This window comes from Mirounga angustirostris, unplaced genomic scaffold, assembly GCF_029215605.1.
Source record: "Mirounga angustirostris isolate CCGP_5_RB_7025 unplaced genomic scaffold, mMirAng1.0.hap1 SCAF_12, whole genome shotgun sequence".
NCBI lineage: Eukaryota > Metazoa > Chordata > Mammalia > Carnivora > Phocidae > Mirounga > Mirounga angustirostris.
Window position 1 is genome coordinate 89,021,163 of NW_026991720.1, and position 23,407 is coordinate 89,044,569.

Sequence of the window (23,407 nt, forward strand, 5' to 3'; positions counted from 1 at the left end):
CCCACTTAGGATTTAATGTGAAGTTATGTTGCACAGTAATAAAACCCACATCCTTTCAGCTCATAATTTGTAGCTAAGAGCTGCAGAATTTTATAATTAATGAGACTTTATGGTCTTTGGCTATTAGAAATTTACATGGTAAGTTTTAAATTTATATGGTAGTTTTGAATCCTCCTGAAATGGGAATCACATCATTCATTACAATGGCTAAAATATTGAAGCCATTATTTTAATTATGAGCATAAAACAGTGATAGAGAAGATTTAAAAGAGATTTTGAGTTTAGATGGTAATTGTGGTTTTCAAAGTTGAACAGTGAAGACATTATCCATTTTAATAGTAGTATTAAGTGAATACTTTAGGGAAATCAAATGACTTGAAATAGTGTCCTGTCTCAAACTCTTACCCATCTGTTAACTTTAGACCTGGAGAAGAGGGAGGAAGGGAGGAAGAGAGGAGTAACATCAGTTGGGACTTGCAGAAGGTTCTTCGACTAATTTATACCTTGAAGAGAGCATAGAATGAGAACACCTGAACAAAAAGTGAAGGATACTTTAATTTGTCTACCAGTCTTAAAAATCAAACTGTTCAACCATTATTTAATGTAAGACAGTTATAAGCTTTCCATTTGAGGTTGCACGTACAGTGACATGCTGTGTCTGGGTGGGATGGAATAAATATTTAATGGTTATTATTGTTGCAAATCCCATTCCATGGGTTCCAGTAAATTTCCAGCTGTCAAGATTTTGTTCCTAGCTGCCTCAAGAAAAGCAAATGTGTTTCTTTTTCAACTGTGTAAATACCAACAAGAGACCTTTGAATTCCTCAATAAGAAGCTTATTTGTGGACCCATTAAGGAAGTCATTTAATGAGAGTAGTAGCAATTAGAGAAAAGCCTGTGGTGGAGCTTGGGATTCAGGGAAGGAGTTTGACCGCGTGACCGCGGGGTCTACCTGAGTAGTGTCTACACTCAGTTGATACCAGCAAGGGGCTGGGACCTCGGGTGGCCTGTTAGAAGGAATGAATGAAAGTTGAAGATAGAATGCTGTGCTCGTTCACTCATTTACTCACTGCAGAAATATTGAGTGCCGATTCCTTTTATTATTTATTTATTTATTTATTTATTTATTTATTTATTTATTTTTAAAGATTTTATTTATTTGACAGAGACACAGTGAGAGAGGGAACACAAGCAGGGGGAGTAGGAGAGGGAGAAGCAGGCTTCCCGCGGAGCAGGGAGCCTGATGTGGGGCTCCATCCCAGGACCCTGGGATCATGACCTGAGCCGAAGGCAGACACTTAACGACTGAGCCACCCAGGCGCCCCTCCTTCCTTTTTTTTTGAAGAAAAAAGAAATGATTATTCTCTTAAGTTTACTATCTCTGGACTTAAGAAACAATCCTTTTGTCAGATACTGTCTTCTAGATAGTATATGTAATCTATTTCATTTAACAGATGGGGCAGCTAAGAGCTAGAGAAGTTCCTTGCCCCAATTTAGTTGATTTTGGTCTTCTTTGTTCATAGAACTAACCCTTACATTATTTATATTAACTTACATATAAATTCTCTCTTCCATCAAGGTGGTAGTTAAGGTTTAAAAGCCAAGGCTAACAAGAAGTACTTTTGTACTCTTACCTTCAGAATTACCAATTTTTTTGTTCTTTGATTTTTTTTTCATTGCAGTGAAATCTAATACTTTATTTTTTTAATGTCAATTGCTTAAGGACAAATAATGGGAAAGAAAACAGAGTGCAGTGATTTTTCTGAGTTGGATGAATTATCACTATGTTCTTGGTCCTATTCTTATAGTCCTTTCGGTTTCATCCATACCATTTAGGTATGGTTGAAATAGTCGAAAAAACCCATATAAAAACCTTACTATGATGCTGATCATTATCTTTATTTTATGGGAGCAAGTTTTGTGTTTCGGAAATTCAAAATGACTCAGACTGTTCCATTATGTAATTATTTTGTGGAAAGAATTTGAGCTAAATTTTTTAGGTCATGGCTTATATGAAAACAAAACAATCTAAAAAAAATCGGAACTATAAACACAGTTGGTGTAACATTTATAAATGTTTCAGCAATAGGCACTGCCATGTGTAACTTAATATGTTTGGAAACTTAAAAAAAATCATTCCAGTTGCTGCTGTTTAAAAATGTTTCTGCATTTAAAAAAAAGACAAAAGGTCAAAATATAAACACATGTTCCACATAAAAGTGAAGCCAAGAAGATATACTGTATACAGTTATTCCCGTATCCGTTTGGCTAGGGCCTGACATTGTTTAATTTACATTAGCTGTTCCAAGACAAAATAGTTCATGGGAGTGTTACTGAGGGATTTTTTTTTTAATATAAAAAAGAAGGCAAAAAGCTTCCATGTGCTTAAATACATTTCAGTTGGACCCAAAAAGCATCTTTCCAAAAGGTGAAGCTGAATTAATACATGACTCAGTTGTTTCATTTCAGTTACTGTAGAAAGCTAATGTTTGTTAAATGATGCTCCTTTTATTTAATAATTGTTAACATTTTTGGTGGCTTAAGTGCCAGACACTGGACAAGGCCATTTATACATGCACCATTTAGCCCTCCCCAAGTTAAGTGATGGAGTCAGGATTTGAACCTGACCTTGAGTTCAGAGCCCATCTCCTTAATTGTGGTACACTTCATTTTCAGTAATTCCTATAGCAGGACCATGGTTGAAAAGAACCACAAATCAAAAAATAAGCTCTCTACTTTTGCCTCTAAAAATTTACAGTCTAGCCAAGTACTGATCTGTACCTTTTACAATTTGTTTTCTCGGTTTCACTCAAATTTGCACTTCATATACTTTAGAAACTTGGTAAGGTATCTATTTTTAGAAATGAACACCAGATATATTGAGCTGTTTATTTCTCAAAACTTTTTTGCTACCTCACTAGCAGAAGGTATTTGAGTATGCACTCTCATTATATGTCTTTATAAGTGTTATACATGTACCATTTTATTAGCTTATTTTGTATATGATAAAGCACCCCACAATATGAACTTTGAAAGGAAGAAGTAAAAAGTAAGAAGTAAAATGCATGCCAAAGATTGCCTTATGCTCTGCATGAACCATTTTGGAGACCACAACTTAACTTGATAGTCTATTGTATGTAAGGTGGCTATGATCAACTTTGCTTTCCTGATTTAAGCTGCTAGATTATAAAGGACCTGCAGGTAGATAGGGTCGTGTGTGTGTGTGTGTGTGTGTTAATAGACATTCATTAGATAAGTTAATTGTTTGATTCAACAGAAGTTTGGCAGAATAAAGAGGAAAATCCTATCTTATAAAAAGGAAATAAGCTAAGATCCAGGCTTTTTCTTTTAAACCTGTATTCCTGTCTGCATCTCGAAGTCCAACCTAGATTGTGGAGTACTTGTGCCCTTGGTGCAAATTTTGGGGATGTGACAAAGAGAATCATCTCATATTATAGGTGTTTAGTTAAGAATCACTAAATCATGCACATGCGAATCAGAATTAGAAGAAAATCAAAGTTTAAACAGTTTAAAGAAATGCAGTTCCATAGCGTATCTCAGGAGGGACAGCTCTGGAGATGATAGTTGGTCAGGAGGGAGACTTTTCAAGAGCTCCTTTTTGGTAACCTTTGAAAAAATGATTATGATATACTTGTATTACCTATTAAATAAATTTTAACTGTAAAAAGACATGAAAGGCAAGTCTTTTGTAGATATCCACTAAATAGTAAATAAAGGACAGACAGCCTTTAGAAGCACACAATAAGGTGCTCAGTGGATATATTCTTCACAAATACTCTTGTGTGAGTTATTTTTTTGGTTCTTAGTGCCCAGTCCTCTGTCCTTAACGTTCTGCCAAATCCCGCTCCTTTTCCAGAGGTTAACTTATATTTCACCCTACGAATGATCTTCACAGGATTCTCTGTTGCATTAATGCTATATAAGGATGGCAGGACGAATATGCTATACATCAGCATAAGCTTTGTGGCCGTGAGGTGTCCTCACCACAGGCGGGCGGGAATATGTAGGCACATGCTCTCTCCCTCCAAAGCTTTCCTGCCCACAGGAGGTGCTCCAGTGTATCTTAAATTAACCTCGGTTGAATACTAAATGTGTAATAATCGTAAAGGTCCATAAATGTGTATTTCTAAAGTGATTGAAACCTTCTGAAGGCATGTAAACATTTAAAATAGTTTCCTAATAATCCATTACATTAATGCATTTTAAAATGTTTTCATGAAATGGAAATGCCTTAGCCTATCTTCAGATTCAGAGAATTACACTTCATTATATTAAGAAATGAGGTTTTATCATATATTGGCCTGATATTTGGTCATTCTGCAAAATGCAAAAGAACACAGGTACAGAGGTTTGTCTAGTGGGTAAGGATTTCTAATAGAATGTTTTTTTTTTTTTTAATATTTATTTATTTATTTGACAGAGAGAGACACAGCGAGAGAGGGAACACAAGCAGGGGGAGTGGGAGAGGGAGAAGCAAGCTCTCCGTGGAGCAGGGAGCCCAATGTGGGGCTCGATCCCAGGACCCTGGGATCATGACCTGAGCCGAAGGCAGACGCTCAACGACTGAGCCACCCAGGCGCCCCAGAATGTTTCTTGTTTTTTTTAAGATTTATTTTATTTTAGAGAGAGAAAGAGAAAGAGCAGGGTGGGGGGAGGAGCAGAGGGAAAGAATCTCAAGCAGACTCCCCGCTAAGCGGGGAGCCTGTTGCAAGGCTCCATCTCACAACCCTGAGATCCTGACCTGAGCTGAAATCAAGAGGTGGCCGCTTAACCGACTGAGCCATCCAGGCACCCCTCTAATAGAATGTTTCTCATTGAGGACACATTCTGACCCACCCAAACTTCCATGTCACTGCTTCTGCTTTATATGAGCCCCATGCTAAATCTGAATCTTGGCCTTTCGTCATCATTCCTACCTCCTTTATTGCATGAATCCTGCCCACCCCCCAAGGCTCACTTGCCCTTTGGCTTTTCCCCCAGCACCAGCACAGACCTCCCCTGTCTTTGAGATTCAGACTGACATGTCTGCATGCTTACCAGCCATCTCCACTTACATGCTTCAGATAATTTTGTCCTAAACTGAAAATGTGATCTGCCTCAGTCCCTCCCTGTACTACCATGTCATTCTCTCTTTTTTTTTTCCCCCTCCACTAATGTGAGAAATATGGTCAGTAGAGCCCCTTGTGCTCTGCCTCACATTTGTTAAACTCGGTAGTTAATGGAAAACAGATAGATTGCATTTAGTTGCTGAAAATTTATAGTGATATGAAAAATCAGAAACAATGGAAACTTAAAAAAAAAAATAGGACTGACTTCGGCACGGATTCTGGATCTGAATCCTGGCTCTGCCACTGATAACTTTTGGCACCTTGAGCGAGTTACTTTGCCATCTGTGTCTCAGTTGCCTCCTCCATGAAATGGGAATAATGATAGTACCCACCAGAGAGGGTTGTTGTAAGAATTAAATGGGGTAACAGTATTTGGCATATACTAAGCGTTATATATAGTTTTGTTAAAGAGAGGGAGGGAAAGCGAAAGAGACAGTAGGCGAGCTCTAAAAGTCAGTGAGAACATGACACTTTTTAAAAATGAAGTTTGATTGGAAATGTAAGAATGTGGAGATTGCAATCAAGGCATAGTGATGGTACTTTTTCCAAAAAAAAGTTATTAATGAAAAGTATAAAAGTAAAGTCTTTTAGCTAAGTGTTTCAGACTTTAACAAGCCTGGGCTCCTTTAAATCTCAAGTCCTTCTTGAATTCCATTTGAAATGCAAGGTAAATAGTCCAACTTAAAAAAAGTTTTAAAAACAATGGCATAAAGCTTTGCTTTGTTTTCACACCATCCCCTCCCTTGGGAATCCGCGGTTAACTGGCAGAATAAATAAATACGTCTGTGCAGTAGCTCCCATGTTTATGGTTTCATTTAAGTTTTCACAAGTCATTTTAAAACATCTTAGGAAAATGTAGGTAGAAGTCTTGAAAATAGTCACTTTATTTAAATGAGGCAGATGCTTATAGTAAAAATATGAATATGTGCCTGAAATATAAATTAATTGGAAAAAATAGTTGTATTAAATTGACAGCTTGTTGCCGTTTCCTCGTGTCATAATATTTATGAACACTAAGCTCATGGTGGGACAGATTTCTACCTCCCGAAGTTTTACATTACAATGTAGTTTTATGCTGAAAACCCAGAATTCTCTACTTGCTCCACTACATACTGCTATCTCTATATATTTTTAGAAGGAAAAAAAGACCGTCCTTTTGGATACCTTTGTTTCTCAATGGAGTTGTTCACAGGTCTTTGATTTCTTTTTTTTTTTTTTAAGATTTTATTTATTTATTTGAGAGAGAGAAAGAGAGAAACAGCATGAGAGGGGATAGGGTCAGAGGGAGAAGCAGACTCCCCACCGAGCAGGGAGCCCGATGTGGGACTCGATCCCAGGACTCCGGGATCATGACCTGAGCCGAAGGCAATCGCTTAACCAACTGAGCCACCCAGGCGCCCAGGTTTTTGATTTCTTATTTGACTATCACTAATGACAATTTATCAACAAGGCAATATTAGGACTTTTGATGCATAATAAGTCTTAAAATGATTTCTTTGTAATCCCTTAAAAAGAATCCAAAAGGTATTTCAGTGTTTGAATTCTAATCAAAACCCATTTGTAAAAAGAGTGTTCTGTGAAAAATATTTTAAGAGTACGTTTAGCATCAAAAGGGTACAAAGTTTCAGTTAACACAAGATGAAAGAGTTCTGGAGATCTTCTGTACGGCATCCTCCTAGCTACTGATACTATATCATATACTTGAAATTGGCTCAGAGGATAGGGGTTAAATTAAATGTTCACACACACACACACATACACAAGGTAACTACGTGGAGGTGATGGAGAAGTTATTTAGCTTGACTGGGGTGATCTTTTCAAAACATATATATCAAAACATCAAGTTGTACATCTTAAATATTTACAGTTTTTATATGTCAAAGATCATAAAGTTAAAAAAAATACAATGTGAATTAATCTGATAGTGTCAGAGCATATTTGAGAGATTTTTATCTGCCAACACTAAGTAGAGCAGAACATTTTTTCCTTTTGTTTATTGTGAGACATTTCCATTATACAGAGAGGAACAGAGACTAAGTAAGGAACACGTAAGTCATCTCCTAGCTTTTACAAATTTTAACATTTTTTAATGTTTTATTTTAGTCTTTTTGAGAGAGAGAGAGAGAGAGAGAGAGAGCGTGTGCACACAAGGGTTGGGGAGGGGCAGAGGGAGACGAAGAGAATCCCAAGTAGGCTCCACATCCAGCATGGAGCCATCGTGGGGCTTAATCTCAAGACCCTGAGATCATGACCTGAGCCGAAATCAAGCGTCAGATGCTTAACTGACTGAGCCACCCAGGTGCCCCTATTTTGCATATTTTCAAAGTTTGTATGAATTGTGTCATAAAAGTTTCATTTATGTAAGTTACAATTTTCCACTTTATTTTTGAGAATAGTTTTTGAGATGATGTTCCATTGATTCATGTAGCTTTAGTTCATTTATTTTAGACTGCTGTGTAGTATACCTTTGTATAAATAGAAGCTTTATCTACTCTTTGATAAATACTTTGGGTATTTCCAATTTGTTGGAAACAAATTACAGTCTGTAGCGAATATTGTGTGTGTGTGTGTTATGCATATGTACTAGAATTTGAAAGGTGGTTTTCAAAGTGTGGTCTGGGGACCCCTTGAAGGATCATTCCCTCCCAACCCTAGACTTTTTCAGGGAGTCTCTAGGGTGAAAACTGTAACAACAACAACAATGTTCTTTGCCTTTTCCCCCTTCTCATTCTGTCATAAGTGTGTATAGTAGTGTTTTTCAGAGGGTACATGATACATGATATTGTAACATCTGAAAGTAGCAGCAGATATGAGAACCCAATTTTCTTCCATTTATATTGGATTTGCAAAAATGTAAAACAAAGTCATTCTTTTTACTAAATTTTGCTTGTTTTGGAAAATATAGTGATCTTCCCTAAAAAAATGTTATTTATAATACCAGGTATTGTTTTGCTGTTGGTAGTTTTAAATGAAATACTGTTTAAATTTATCAATTTTAATTTCTAGTATGACAAATAGCAATGAATATGACTCATAAAAGCAAATAATTTTTAAGAGTGGACAGAGGTTTTGAGACTAAAAAATTTGAGAACTGCTACTCTAGGATAAACACCTCAGCGAGGAAAGGCTGGTTGTAGGGGGTGCAGAGCTGTAACATACGCCTCATGCTGCCATTTTGCTCCGTTAAGTTGTTAAACTACTTCACTTCTCAGCAGAGTGTAGGAGTTCCTGGTTTTCCACGCTAACATTTGCTATGGTCAGATTTTAACAAACTTTGCCAAGAGGATGCATGTTAGATAGAAGCTCATGGTGAATTGAATTTGCTAGTTCCTGATTACTAGTAACACTGAGCATCTTTTTATGTTCATTGACCATAATTGTAGTTTGTCTTCTGTGGAAAATTTGTTTGTTCTGTGCCATTTTTCTTATCTAACTGATGGTGTTTTTCTTACTGATTTGTAGGAGGATTTCTTTCCTTCCCTCCTTTCTTTTTCTTTCCTCTTACTAATATTCTGGTTATTAATCCTTTGTTGGTAACATGCATTGGGAAAATCTTCTTCCAGTCTTGGGTTGTCTTTTCATCAGAATTTCGTAATTTTAAGTTTCTTAATTTCTAAATTTTAAGTTGAGTTTCATATTTAAGATTTTAATCCATTGATAATACATTTCTGTGTATGGTTTGAAAGGGGAATTTCATTTTATTTTTTAAAATATGCATCATTTATTGACTTTTTTCCCCACTGATTTTTAAATATCAAATTTCCATATATACTTTGTGAATGTACTTAACATCTCTAGTCTGTTCTGTTGTTTTTTTCTATCCTTCATCAATACCTCTTTACCTAATTAAGATTAATACGACTTTATATGGTCTTGGTATATGGTAAGGAGGGTAACTCTCACCTTATTTTTTTTCAGAATTGCTTATTCATAGGTTTTTTTTATTCCATAGATCTTTTAGGATAAGCTTTTTAAATTTTGTGAAAACTTTATTGGCAGTTTTATTGGAATTATACTTGATTTATAAACAAATTTGGAGAGAAAAGACATTTTAATGACATTGAGTCTTAAATTATCTGTGAACATGATATATCTCCATTTATTCAGTCTTCCTTTAATTTTCTCCGTAAAGGTTTTTCCTATCTTTTCTTGGTTTTATTTCATTTTTGTTCTTACAACTAGGATTTCTTTCTGTTATGTATTCTATTATGTCATTACTGATAATATATAAAAGGAACTGTTAAAACTCAATAATGAAATTCCAATCAAACTGAGTAAGAGACTTGACTAGTTCAATGGAAAAGACATCAGAATGGCCAGTAAGCACATGGGATGGTGCTCGGTATTTTTAGTTAATCAAGGATATGAAAGTGAAAACCACAAGGATACACCATTCAACACACACAAGAATGGCTAAAATAAGAAGACATTCCCTATGTTGTCAAAGATATGGAGTAACTAGAACTCTCATATATTGCTGCGAGAGTGTAAAATGGTACAAACGCTTAGGAAAACTGTGGGTTTTTATGAAGTTAAACATTTCCCACCTATGACCCAGCAATCCCACTCTAGGCATTTACTCAAGAGAAATAAACACATATGTTCACAAAAAGGCTTGTATATAAATATTTATAGACACTTTATTCAAAATAACCCAAACTGGAAACAACCCAAATGCCCATCAACAAGAGAATGGGTAAACAAATTGTGATGTATTTATGCAATGGAATACCCTCAGCAATAAAAAAGAAACTATTGATCCTCTGAACAGCTAGAATGAATCTCACATTTATATGAAATTCAAAGAAAGGCAAAGCTAAATATGGTGATAGAGATCCTAATAGTAGCTTCCTATGGGATAGTGGGGATTGACTCTGTAAGGTGGCTTATGGCACCTTCTCAGGGTGCTGTAAATGTTTATATCTTTTTTTAAAGATTTTATTTTTAAATAATCTGCGCACCCAATGTGGGGCTTGAATTTACAACCCCAAGATTAAGAGTTGCACATTCTACTGACTGAGCCAGACAGGCAAAATGTTTATGTCTTGCCTGGAGTGTTGGTTACATAAATGTGTACATTTGTCAAAATCCTTCATATTGTGCATTTCATTGTATGTCACATTCACCTTGATTTTTTAAAAAAATGGAAACATGGATCTCTTGAAGTCCTCTTTTCCATATTTTAAGTAAAAATTACCATTGTTTTCTACACTAATTGTCTTGTGAAATTTTTCATTATTTCTGTTGGACATTAACATCTGGGTTACATTTTCATAATAATGAGGCATAAATGAGATTGCTTTTTGCTCCTTGTACAAAAAACCAAAGGTTAGTTAAGCTCTACTGTTTTTAAGTCTATTTTATATTTTCACCCAATACTGTATTTTAATTTACAGGTTTCACGAATTTAATACTTGTGTGAATATCACTTACATTTGTCCATATAATCGCTGTCAGGGAGCACCACTATGGTATTAATTTCTATTGGCACTATTCATTCAGTATTTGTTGAACCTAATGTATTTCAAGCAGTGTTCTAGACGCTGGGGATACAGTAGTGAAGCAGACAGACAAGGAAGGACCCCGCCCTCACAGAGCTTACAGATCGGGGCAGGGAAGCTGACAATAAACATAATACCCTAAATCCCTTGAGATAGCACTTATAGCTCTGGGAGGAACTCTTTTTTGTTTGTTTGTTTAAGATTTTATTTGAGAGAGAAAGGGAGCACAAGTTGGGGGTGAGGAAGGGGAGAGGGAGAAGCAGACTCCCCACTGAGCAGAGAACCGGATTTCTGGGGCTCCATCCCAAGACCCTGAGATCATGACTTGAGCCAAAGGCAGATGCTTAACCAATTTGAGCCACCCAAGTGTCCCTAGGAGGAGCTCTTCAGGGGAACTGGAGGGAGCTCCTCTCAACTGGGTGTTCACAGAGAGGCTTCGGAGGAGGCATCTGAGCTGAGACTAGGATAGCAGGAACATCTTCATTCTGTGAAGCGATGGAGAGCGTTTGAATGTAGGTATTTTCTATAACTGTACCTTTATGATTAGACCAACCTTAATTATATCCCCAGATTATTTTCTTGGTTGGTCTCCATTTCAAAGCCCTTATATTTTTCTTAATTACCTTTTTCTGAGTCTGTTTTGTTGTGACTTTATGAATGTGTGACACTTAGAACTCTTGTAACTTTGGGCTTTCTTGATATTAGTAGTAGTCCAGTCTGGATTGTTCACTCTTACCAACAGACCATTCTGTCTCCAAAAATATGCCCTTTGTACATATTCGACCACGTATGTTTAGAAGAGACCGTTTCAGGGGCACTTGGGTGGCTCAGTTGGTGGAGCATCCCAATCTTGATTTCAGCTCAGGTCATGATCTCAGGGTGGTGAGATTGAGCCCTGTGTAAGGGTTCCGGCTGGGTATAGAGCCTGCTAGGGATTGTATCCTCTTCCTCCTTCTCCTCCTCCTCCCCCTCCTCGCCTCCCTCTTGCACATGTGCACTCTTGCTCCAAAAAAAAAAAAAAAAAAAAAAGCTGTAAGAAGAGGGACCATTTCAATATGCACAGAAACAGAGATTGAATTTATGTAGTTTTGACAGTGGCCCTTCTTATATCTTACTTCTCTCCTGAGCTCACATTTTAGAATCCTGAAAGTATTTGGGATTCTTTCTCTCAGCATTGTTACTACATCCACTCTCTGTGTCGTTCTTTAAGTTTAGCAACCTTAGGACTCTCCTAGCTGAGACTATTTTTTCTGTTCCTTAGAGGGCATTTTGAGTAAAGTTCTCATGAATTAAAAAGTTGAGAATCAAGTTCATTCATAAGCAAAAGCAAGTAGGTGTGGTTTTTTCCTAGTGTAATAATATTTTATTGGTATTTTAAAATATCAGTTATATTTTGAGGAGTTTGGTTTATGAATAGAAAGAACGAAAATGTGTATCTTTTTAGTGGTCCTGCAAGCTCTGGTACTTTCTAAAAGCTCGAGTGTCTGTATTTTATCTGACTATGTCAGCCTCCAGCCATGTTCCCTATGTCTAGGTGGGTTGGACACCTGACCTCATGCTGTATAATCAGAAAGGAAGAAGAAAACTGGTTCCCCAAATGCCTGCCTCTCCCACAATTCCCATTATGTCTGATCACAAGTACTTTGAGGGTACATGGCTTATAATCTGTGTCTCCTCAGGACCAAGACTGGGATGCTCTGGAGAGTACCCTCCAACTGTAGTTCTGTCTAGTCCCCAGCAGCCCCTCTAGGAGCCGAATCCCAGTGGATTCTTGGGCACCATGCATCCATCTGGAAACAAACTCAGAGGCTCACAAGGACAGCACAACTAAAGTATCTCTGATTACTTATGAAGATGGTCAAAGCTCCTCATCCTTTAACAAAAACATATAGAAAATAAGTGGTCCTTTTCAGTGTCAGGAATTAAATATGTATAAGAAAGTTTGAAAAGGTGCTTGTTAGGTTAATGAGCAAAATATTTCAGGCTTTGTTGTTTATTTGCTTTTTTTGCTGTCCGTCTTTTAAAAAGTTAATTCTTCCTTGGTTCAGGGGTGAAGCTTACTTCACTTTTAATTTTCAAAACACAAGCATAAAAGAATTTAATTCATTCTGAGCTAAGTGTTTACTGTGTCAAAAATAATTAGCTAACATGGTCTCAATTTACATAATTTCTAGAATCTTTTATTTAGACAGTTAACAGATTCAGAAAGTGTTGACTGCTAGAAAAGGCAACTAATAGGAAAATAGGGATGCTAATTATTTGGTCAACTCCAAGATTATTGTGTACATCTCCCTTCTGCAAAAGGTCCATTTCACTGATGTGCTCCAGTATAGACAGGGTGATTGTGTGTGTGTGTGTGTGTTTAGTGACCAAAGACACAACTTAGGGCTCTTATTTCTTTTCTTTTCTTTTTTTTTTTTTTTAAAGATTTTATTTATTTATTTGACAGAGAGAGACACAGTGAGAAAGGGAACACAAGCAGGGGGAGTGGGAGAGGGAGAAGCAGGCTCCCCGCAGAGCAGGGAGCCCGATGCGGGACTCGATCCCAGGACCCTGGGATCATGACCTGAGCCGAAGGCAATCGCTCAACCGACTGAGCCACCCAGGCGCCCAGGGCTCTTATTTCTTTAACTTGGAGCTTCTTTCCCAGTATTATGCTCAGAGATGCAAACTATATGCACTGCTATCAACCTGGCTTGCTTTTTTTTTTTTTTGAAGGAAACCAGAAGTAACTTTATTATTTTTTTCAAACTTAATTTTTAAATTTTTTATTAACATATAATGTATTATTTGTTTCAGGGGCACAGGTCGGTGATTCATCAGTCTTACACAATTCACAGTGCTCACCATAGTACATACCCTCCCCAATGTCCATCACCCATTTCCCTCCCTTCCCCTATGATCCTGTTTTATTGAATTCCACATATCAGTGAGATCATATGATAATTGTCTTTCTCTGATTGATTTATTTTGCTTAGCATACCCTCTAGTTCCATCCGCGTCATTGCAAATGGCAAGATTTCATTTTTTGATGGCTGCATAATATTCCTGTGTGTGTGTGTGTGTGTGTGTATATACATTCATCTGTTGATGGCCATGTAGGTTCTTTCCATAGTTTGGCTAATGTGGACGTTGCTACTATAAACATTGGGCTGCACGTATCCCTTCGGATCCCTACATTTTTATCTTTGGGGTAAATACCTAGTAGTGCAATTGCTGGGTCATAGGGTAGCTTTATTTTCAACTTTTTGAGGAACCTCCATACTGTTTTCCAGAGTGGCTGCACCAGCTTGCATTCCCACCAACAGTGTAGGAGGGTTCCCCTTTCTCCGCATCCCCGCCAACATCTGTCATTTCCTGACTTATTAATTTTCCTGGTTTGCTTTTTTGAAGACCAAACTCATTGGATCACGCTTTCAATTGACTGCTTTTGTTTTTTTTGTTTGTTTGTTTGGTGGGCAGCAAAGCAAAGTTTATTGAGTGATAGTACAAAGCTTGAAGAGGGGCACCTGGGTGGCTCAGTCAGTTAAGCAGCTGCCTTTGGCTCAGGTCATGATCCTGGGGTCCTGGGATTGACGGAGCCCCACATGGGGTTCCCTACTCAGCGGGGAGCCTGTTTCTCCCTCTCCTCCCAGCTTGTACTCTGTCTCGCTGTCTCTCTCCCTCAAATAAAATCTTTATAAACAAAACAAAACAAAGCTGCTGAAGAGGGAGGGAGGGGACCCTGCTTTTATTTTTATAGAATTTAAGTTGTTTTAGTCTTCTATGGAATTTCTAATTTACCTGAATTTTTTGGTTAGGTAGCTTTTTGGCATGGTGTAAGCCCTTCAGTCATTGTATTTGGAAATATGACAGGACTTGGTCAAGCTCTTCAGGGACAAGGACTTTTACCTGTTCAGGGCCCCACATCCACACTCAGTAGAGCAAGTAAAATGACTGGGACGAGGAGACTTGCTTTGTTGATTCATGCTGAGGTGTTCACTTAGTGTTTCTTGTCTGCCAGGCATAAAGAGGTGAGAAGATAAGTAGGTCCTGCTGGTACCAGTGGGGGCTTGAGTCACAGGTGTGGGAAGCTCTTTTCACTGCCAGGAATAGAGAGGCTCATTCAGTTTACGTCATATCATGGAGGATTTTTCTTGTAAGGACACTCTGAGATGAAAGAAGGCTTGAATCAGTTATACTTCTGGGTCTCCTGGGAGCAGAGGAGTTAAGACTAATCTGGTGGGATATAGTTTGGGAATGGAGGGGATCACTGGTTAGACAAGCACGTAGCTATTCAGAGAAACACAGGACTCTCAGTATTCCCCTGGGATGGCATTTGGGAGAAAGTCAAACCTGTATAAATATTTCTGTATTTTTCCTTGAGGATTCACTAAGATCTCCAAAAATGTTAGGAGTTTAGTATATTCTTAAATCATATTTGCTTGTTTTTTCAGGCAGATAATACATTTCCTATTTTTTTAGTTCTGTATTCTCCTAGTCTCCAGTAGTGTGTGTGTGTGTGTGTGTGCGTGCGTGTGTGTGTGCGTGCGCGTAGGTAAATACACACAGAATACCCACAGGATAGGAACATCTGAAGGTGGAAACTGAGAGTCTGGGAAAACTAAATTTGGCTTGTCACGTTTGAAAACATCATCTGTTAACCTTTTTGTTTTTGTGAGTTTATACTGCTTTTTACATAGTATATTTTGAAAGTGGTAATATTAAAATTGATCATATTAGCTCACAATAAATAAACCTGTCTCTCACATTTGAATAGGAATTTGTAGCTTACAGGCACCTTCAAAGATTTTTTTCTTTTTTAAGTTCTTCAGGTTTTTTTTTGTTTTTTGTGGGGTTTTTTAAGTTCTTTTCTGAAGTTCTTTTAAAATTCTTTCCTAAAGGAGGCAGACAGGTCTTCTTTTCATATTTTAAAAGTTGAGAATTTAAGTCAGTGTGACACCATCCATTCCCTGGCCCCCTGACTCCAGTTGGTGGCCCTGCCGTGTGGCAGCCCTCGCTGTCAGGGGCTCAGAATGTCAGCAGTGTCCTTCCTCGCCTTCGTCCTGCTCCCGTTCTCTGCACTTAGTTCCTGAGAGACAGAGTGGCATGCACACTGGAGCCAGATGTCCATGGCTTTCTTCGCAGCAAGGCTTCCACCCTGAATCGCAACCTTCTTCCCCGTTTCGGTAGCTAGACTGAAATAATCTAGAGAAATTGTGGAGGTTACAGTTAGCTTGCCAAAAGTTTGTGCAGGGAACACTTGTGCTCCATCCCTGCAAGTGGGCATGGAGGGATGTGGATATAAGGGATGAAGTTCTTGGTAATTGTTGTCAAAACCCAGTGTTAACCGGGACACCTGGGTGGCTCAGTTGGTTAAGCATCTGCCTTCGGCTCAGGTCATGATCCCAGGGTCCTGGGATCCAGCCCCGCACTGGGCTCCTTGCTCGACTGGGAGTCTGCTTCTCCCTCTGCCTGCCACTCCTCCTGCTTGTGCTCTCTCTCTCTGTCAAATAAATAATAACATTTAAAACAAAAACAAAACCCAGTGTTTATCTTGACTACTGCACTACTTGCCTGGTGCGCCCCTCTCCTTAACTGCCCGACCCCACACCCCATTCACTACGGGGAGATGGAAATGATGGTCATATAACTCGTCTACCCACAGTTTAAAAATTGAGACAAGTTCTAGCAAAAATATAAAGGAGGCATAAAGGAAAGTAATTTATAGTCAGTAAAGTGAGGACATTTTTACAGTAAAGCTCAGAGATCCTGATTTGCTTTAGATCAGTATATCAGCAGGTGTGTACTTCAGTATGTTCATGGAAGACATAATGTAGTTACAATTGTCCCGCTTCCATGTGGAGTCACTAAGAATATAAAAGCTGCAAATGCCATCCAATCAAGTGTATTGTACTGGTGAGTCAGACACCTTAAGTGGCTTTGCAGCAATGACCTGATTTTTTGAAATGATGAATATCTATTAGTAAAATTCCAAACAAAACAAAATACAACCCCCCCACCCAAAATTCCTTGGATTTATATTGTAGCTGTGCTGTGGAAAATCTAATGTAAAACTGTGTAAAATAACTGTGTTTATATATAAACACTGTTAGGATCTAGGATCTGATGGTTATAAACTGACTTTTTTGCCACCTTGAGTGTCCAGATGTCCAGTGGGATATTTGAAAGCAGTGCAGGATACAGTAGTGGGATTCGGGACTTCCCAGATGCCAGCAACGTCCTCAGAATTATTGTGACAATTGAAAAGATTGCCCCCCACAAAATCAGAATACACCTTCGAGATGGTGATGGCACTTGTGTTGAAAATCTTTGTCTTATACATGTCAGAAAGACTTGGAAACGTAAGGGATCCCAAGAGAACAAACACTTCCGAACATTTCAGATCAGAAGCTCCTCGTGCTGTGATTTCATTGTCTCGAGAGGCTGGAGAGGGCAGGAGGAGAACGTCTGCTCTAATTTTTCTCCAAGGCTGATAGGTTTTCTGTCTTCCTCTGCCTTTGTCAGCCTGCACTACCTCGTCTGCCTTCTTGTGGTGAAGTGTTTTGCACCCCCTCCATTCCCTGTCCTTGGAGCTTGCTGGGGAGGCTTTCTTCAGACTAGGTTCTGAAGGACTTGTGAAAAGGGGGTTTGAAAGTGTTCAAGAAAACTGATGTTTTTTTTTTCTTTTATGTGGTGAATATACATGACATACAGTTTACCCGATTCAAGGTTTTATATAATTTGTCACTTTGCAAATATATGGCTAAATTATTCTGGTATATAAATAATAATTTTATCTCAGGCATTTTGAAAGATATAATTTTCTATAAGCGATAGTATTTTAATAATTGGGCTTGTGACTCACTTCACCCAATTAATCCTTCATAACAGTGGGAATCAATATAGAAGGAAATATTTACCTATTATTGTGTAACTTCAGGAGTCAGTATTTTTGCTTTCTGTTCTCTGTGAGGCAGTATTTTGGTGCTAGATGTGTCTAGGTTCAAATTCTCCAGCTCTGCCACAAAGTGGCTTTGTGATCTAGAGCAAATCAGGATCTCTGAGCTTTACTGTAAAAATGTCCTCATCGGTAATACAGAGATGCCGAGATTTAATACAGTGGTTGCAAGGATTAATGTAAAATATTTGACACAGTTTTCTTCTAATACTCGTTCCTGTGCATCCACATTTTTCTTGTAGTATAACCACAGTGCAGATAAAATCTTCGTCTTCCTTTTTAACTTGACCTATTTGCGTAGTGTAAACAATTTTTATAATTACTGTTTTAAAAGTATCAAGTATTAAGAAGTATTATAGTGTATAATGACATTCTGCCACTAAATATACTGTGGACATGATGTCCTTTCTGTGTGTAATTTGAACCTTAAATTTATCTGCTTACCTCAAGAAATAAAGTTTTTAAAAAGCTCCCTTCTTGGGCGCCTGGGTGGCTCAGTCGTTAAGTGTCTGCCTTCAGCTCAGGTCATAACCCCAGGGTCCTGGGATCGAGTCCCGCATCGGGCTCCCTGCTCAGCAGGAAGCCTGCTTCTCCCTCTCCCACAACCCCTGCTTGTGTTCCCTCTCTCACTGTGTCTCTCTCTGTCAGATAATTAAATAAAAAATCTTAAAAAAAAAAAAAAAAGCTCCCTTCTTGACATAACTGTAAGCAAAACCAGGAGGAAACAGCAGACCTGAGTTGAGTCTGGGCAGTGGGCCCATGGGAGGCTTCCCAGGTGGGTGATGATGCACTTCCGCACACCGCCTTGAAATTGCAGCCTTCAGCGTACAGATTTGGAGGCCTTGACTGGGTTGCACAAAAATGATCAAAGCTATAACTATTAAATCTGAGAATAGCAAGGATATACTCAATAATGATTTCAGTATACATGGGCATTTTTCATTTTGTTTCCTGTTTTTTTTTTTTTTTTTATTTTAAAAATGATGCTGCTAAATGGAAGTACACTGTTGACCAAGAAAGAATGCACTGAAAATTTCAGCCAACAGGCATTTTTTGGGGGGCAATTAGAATTGCAGTTCAGGAGGCACAGATACAGGTAGAAACCTGAGTCTGAGGTTGTTCCTGGACCTGAGGAAGCCAAGGAGAGGGCAGGGTTGTAGCGGCAAAGGGCTGAGGGTGTCCTTCTCATGCAGGTCCTAGGTGCAAAACAGGGATTGAAAAGAAGGTAGCTGGGAGTGGTTGGGTTAATATGCAAAGGAGGGGCTGTGAAGCTTTGTTAAACTGCTCTGGCTCCTCTTGAAGTGAAGAGTGAGGATGACTCAGGTGTCTTGATGAGAAGGAAAGTTAAGTCCCAGCTGAGAGCTTGCAGCTGGCTGAAGGGGTTTTTTAAAAAAGTTGATGGTTTTTCCAACGAGGACGTGAATAAATTCCTCTTCCTTTAGGGCCTCCTGATCCCAATTTAAGAGACTCTGTTAGCTAGGGTTGCTTGCCGCATTTTGAAATCTCCTTTCACAACACATTGATTTTTCCTTCTCTAGTAGTGTTTCTGTAGGATAAATCTCTAAAAGTAGAATTACTTTATTAGAGGACCCAAGAACCTTTTATGGCCCTCGATGTGATTGCCAAATTGTTTCCAAAGATACTATATAGATTTTCATATAGGTCCCCACTCCAGTAGTTGTAGCTGTACATAAGTTGGGATTTTTTTTTTAATTTAAGTGTTTTGTGGGGGACTAATTTAACAGGTGAAATACTGATTTTAATTTCTATTTCTTGGCCACTGGTGAATTTAAACATCTAGTCTTCATATATTTGTGATATTTCCTCTTGCATTGCTTATTCGTTCGTATTTTTTCTCTATTTAACTTAATGTAATGTGTATAATAATGTGTAATCATATTATTCTGCTTTTTTTCTTTTAGCTCCTGTAATAAACCGATTCACAAGGCGTGCCTCGGGTAAGTCAGACCATATTATGGATTTTGCTTATTAATGGTGACATTTCTTGAGTAATAGTGGTATTGGACAACAAGGTGTGATGAGGATAATTGCTGTGGAGTAATGATTTATCTGTCGGTCGTTTTCCCCAAAAACCACCCATCTGATATAATGAAGAACAAGGACAGAATTGGAATTAACGTCTGCGTGGCTAGATTTAAACCTGCACTGTGCACTGAGGCTGATGCACCTTTTTAAATGGAGCCTCTCACCCCAATTTGTCTATTTCTGCTCTTGATCAGTTATTATCTGCATGGTTATCGGAGGTATCAGCCACGGTTCAGAAGCAGTGATTTAGAAGGTGGGTGAAGGACATCCTAGAAACAGTGGTGGATGAGCAATAGGAAAAGGGACAAGGAACAGGGGATGAGCATGAGGGACAAAGGATAAGGGACAGGAGAACTCTGAAAATGTAGGTACAGGAACTTCTCCTCAGTGGGGCCCTTTGTTAATGGCCTGGAGGCTCTTGCTCTCTTAAAGACAGCATGGTAATCCAACGCATATTCACCGTGATAGACCTTAGCCACTAACAGGTGCTTGAGTCAGAGTCACGAATACTGTGTTTCACCTGCATTGGTGGAGAATACTGGCAATGGTTGAGAGCATTTCTGTCCAAAGTGGTTTAAGTAAAGTGAGTTTGGGTCTTGAAGTGGATAAACTATTTGGAAAATCTACTTCTGTGGAATGCCTTCTGCTCTGAAGATAGAGGGCAAATGAAGCATTGCTATGTTTGATGTGAGAAAATTACTCTCTTTTAAATACACTAGAATTTTTTGTTGTTGAAAAACACAAGATAAACATTTCAAGCAGATCATTTCTGACGTTTATATAATACAGTTGAGTAATTTATTTAATAAAATTACCTCATTTCCATCTGTGATGTATTATTAAAGGTGTTTTAAGGTTAAGTTTTATTTTTAATTTGTCATCAGTTACTGGTACAATTTTATTCTTATTATATAGTGACCAGGGCTAAGAGAAAAAAGACCAGGACTTAGAAAATGTGCTATATTGGGATAGTGTCTACTTTATCCTCCTGAGCTTTTTGTAATCTGAAGACATATGTATTTTATTTATTTATTTTTGAAGACATATTTATTTTAAATGTTGCAAACAGAGAGTGGATTGCAGTGACTTTTGTGGAATGAGGAATCATGTTTATGTCAGCAGGCTATCAGATGATATCCCAAAGTAGAGCCGCAGAGTGTGATGGGTTTGTGGTGCAGGGATATAGTCTTTGGTGAGCAGTGGTGGGAATAAGAGAGGAGCAATGAGAGACTCCGTAGTGTGATATCTTGTCTTCATGGTGTAAAATTCTTTCCACAGGCACATAGGTAGGAGTCTTAGAGTAGATCATCTCCCTTTCTGTCTCAAACTATATGACGTCAGACATTGATATCTGGGGAAGTTGCATTAGTGTTTGTTGTACGATAAACTTATCATCAGTGGATGTGTCGGGCTCTAGCGTGTAGGTTACCTTTGAAGCATCATAATTTTAGTATCTCCACCACCACTAAATCTGTGTCCAGTGTACCTTGGTAAGGCTTGGCTGGAAATGTAGAGAAGATGGGATGCCAGCAAAGAAACCCACAGTAAAGTCAGATGTTGTGTTTATCTCTAGAACGACAGGTATAGGAAATGTCAATGAAAACAACAGGAAACAATCTGATTTAAAGAAAAATAAACAAGGTGATATCAAGTTCAGGAGTTGTTATATCTAGCAATAAGCCTTAAAAGGAGTAAAAATTGTTACCCTAGGAGTATAACACACTGGAATTCATTATGAGAATGAATCTGGACCTTGATTATTTTATGTGCATCTTCAGTCTTTCCAGTAAGGGAAATAAAATTATATTTAGTGCCTTAGATAAAAAGAACAGTGGTAGAGGAAAGAAAAAAAGAAATGGGAAAATTATTTACCTAAAAAATTAATTATTTACCTGTCTATAATTTATTTGACTTCCTTATTTTTTATAAAAGTTTCTCTGAAACTTTTCTGGCAAAGGAGAATATAGAAACAGTTTTAAGCCATCTTGAGGAGGAAGTCCTGTAGTTCTCTTTGTTAACTTAGTGGCTAAAAGGAATTTAATTTAGTAGTAGAGATACACATCAATTTATTTGAAAGTATCATTTCCTGAAAATAATAAATGTCTACTTAAAATGTAGAAATTCATATTTGATAGTTAACAATATTTCCTAGCATGTCTTTTTCTGATGGAGTTTTATTTCAGAAATACTTTTTTCTTTTCAGAAATGAACTATAAAACTTAGGTAAGACCTATAATATAGGGGAAAAAAATAAGCCAAGTAAAAGCCAGAGGTTTATGTGATGTGAGAGTTTGTTTCTTATTCATCTACTTTTTAATAATAATTACAACAATGAATGCTATGTAATATACAGTAATATGTATAGTGCTAGGTATTCAGTCACTGTTGATGGAATGAAAGTGGAAAAGAATATGTTACAATGTATTTCTAAACTTCTGCCTGAGTTCTCTAAATCTTTGAGGTTTTGGCTTTTGCTGTTCCTACTGCATCTTGCAAAAATAAATATTTCAACTGGAGTAATTCAAACAAAACATTTCTCCCTTTTATGCCTTTTTCTTTTATTATAGCTCAGGAGGATGAGGGGATGTTTACATTAAGAAAGTGTTTAACAAATACATTATTTGGGATCATTTTTACACCTTCCACCACACTGTTTCTGGTAAACTCTGTCTCCATGTGTTTTCAGTGCCTGTCCACAAACCTGTCAGTGTTTATTTCTATAAGTAGACGTGTCACTTAGCATTTTCAAACAAATTTCCTAGAATCTCAAGAGTCTGTAGAGGTTTCAGGGTTTCCTAAGCTCATTTTCCACTAGGTGCAGGAATGAAAGGCATACAGGTAGGGGATTTTTAATGGCAACGAACACAGGTGGGTGTTAGATTGGGTAAGTTCTACAAAACATGATTGAAACTGTCAGGTGTCTTCTCTTCTGAAATCCAGATGAAATGTATCTTTGGTATCTCCCTGACGGCACCCCATAACCTTAATTTTATTAATTATTTTTTATTGAGCTATAGTTGACATATCACATTGTGTGTGTTTCGGGTGTATGGTGTATTGATTTCATATATTTATATAATGCAATATGATTACCCACAGCCTTATTTTTAAACAGTACCCCATAATTCTTTTTTGAACAAAAGAAATACTACTTTTGTTCTTTTTTAAACCCATTTCTACTCTTAGTAATCACTTCTTATCAGTATATCATTTTTAAATACATAGAAGTCACATATAATCTATTTATAATCACATAAACTAGTATGTGATTATAAATAACATACATAAAATTAACATAAAATACACATAATCTCTTTTAGAATTTTGATGGAATTAGAATTAACATTGATAGTTTGGAGTATTTTGGAAGATTCTTCTTGGTGGAATAATGGAAATGTACCATTTATTCTTATAATTATTATTAAAAAGTAATGGTAGTGGTAGACATAGTCATTTGATAAATCTTTGAAGAGTAAAACATTACACAGACAACAGTCCTGTTGTTTCTTTGTTCATCTAGTATATTATATGGGAAAGACTCTAGAGTGTGGGGTTTCACAGATGAGTTCAAACCACCCGTTTACTGTGTGAATTTGCACGTAAGTTATTTACCGCATTGAGTCTTAACTTTATTTACACTTTCTTTCAGTTTGGGATCCTAAGAGCTATAATCATGCTTGTTATAATGGTTAAGCTAGATGGTTTTTATAAAGCAGAGTGGCTAGGCTCTCAGAAATATTAGTGGTCAACCATCTTCTGAACATAGTTTAAAACAATAAAACCCTCAGTGC

General features: G+C 37.6%; 1 protein-coding gene across 2 annotated transcripts in view; it reads left to right on the forward strand.

The window, feature by feature from the left end:
• PRKAR2B (protein kinase cAMP-dependent type II regulatory subunit beta) overlaps window positions 1–23,407 on the forward strand; it is a 90,296-nt gene that overhangs the window by 5,586 nt on the left and 61,303 nt on the right. For both annotated transcript variants that reach the window (XM_045864884.3, XM_064575409.1), the window contains exon 2: window positions 19,493–19,528. In XM_045864884.3, coding sequence (XP_045720840.1) covers window positions 19,493–19,528 — 36 coding nt within the window. The remainder of the gene's footprint in view (window positions 1–19,492; window positions 19,529–23,407) is intronic.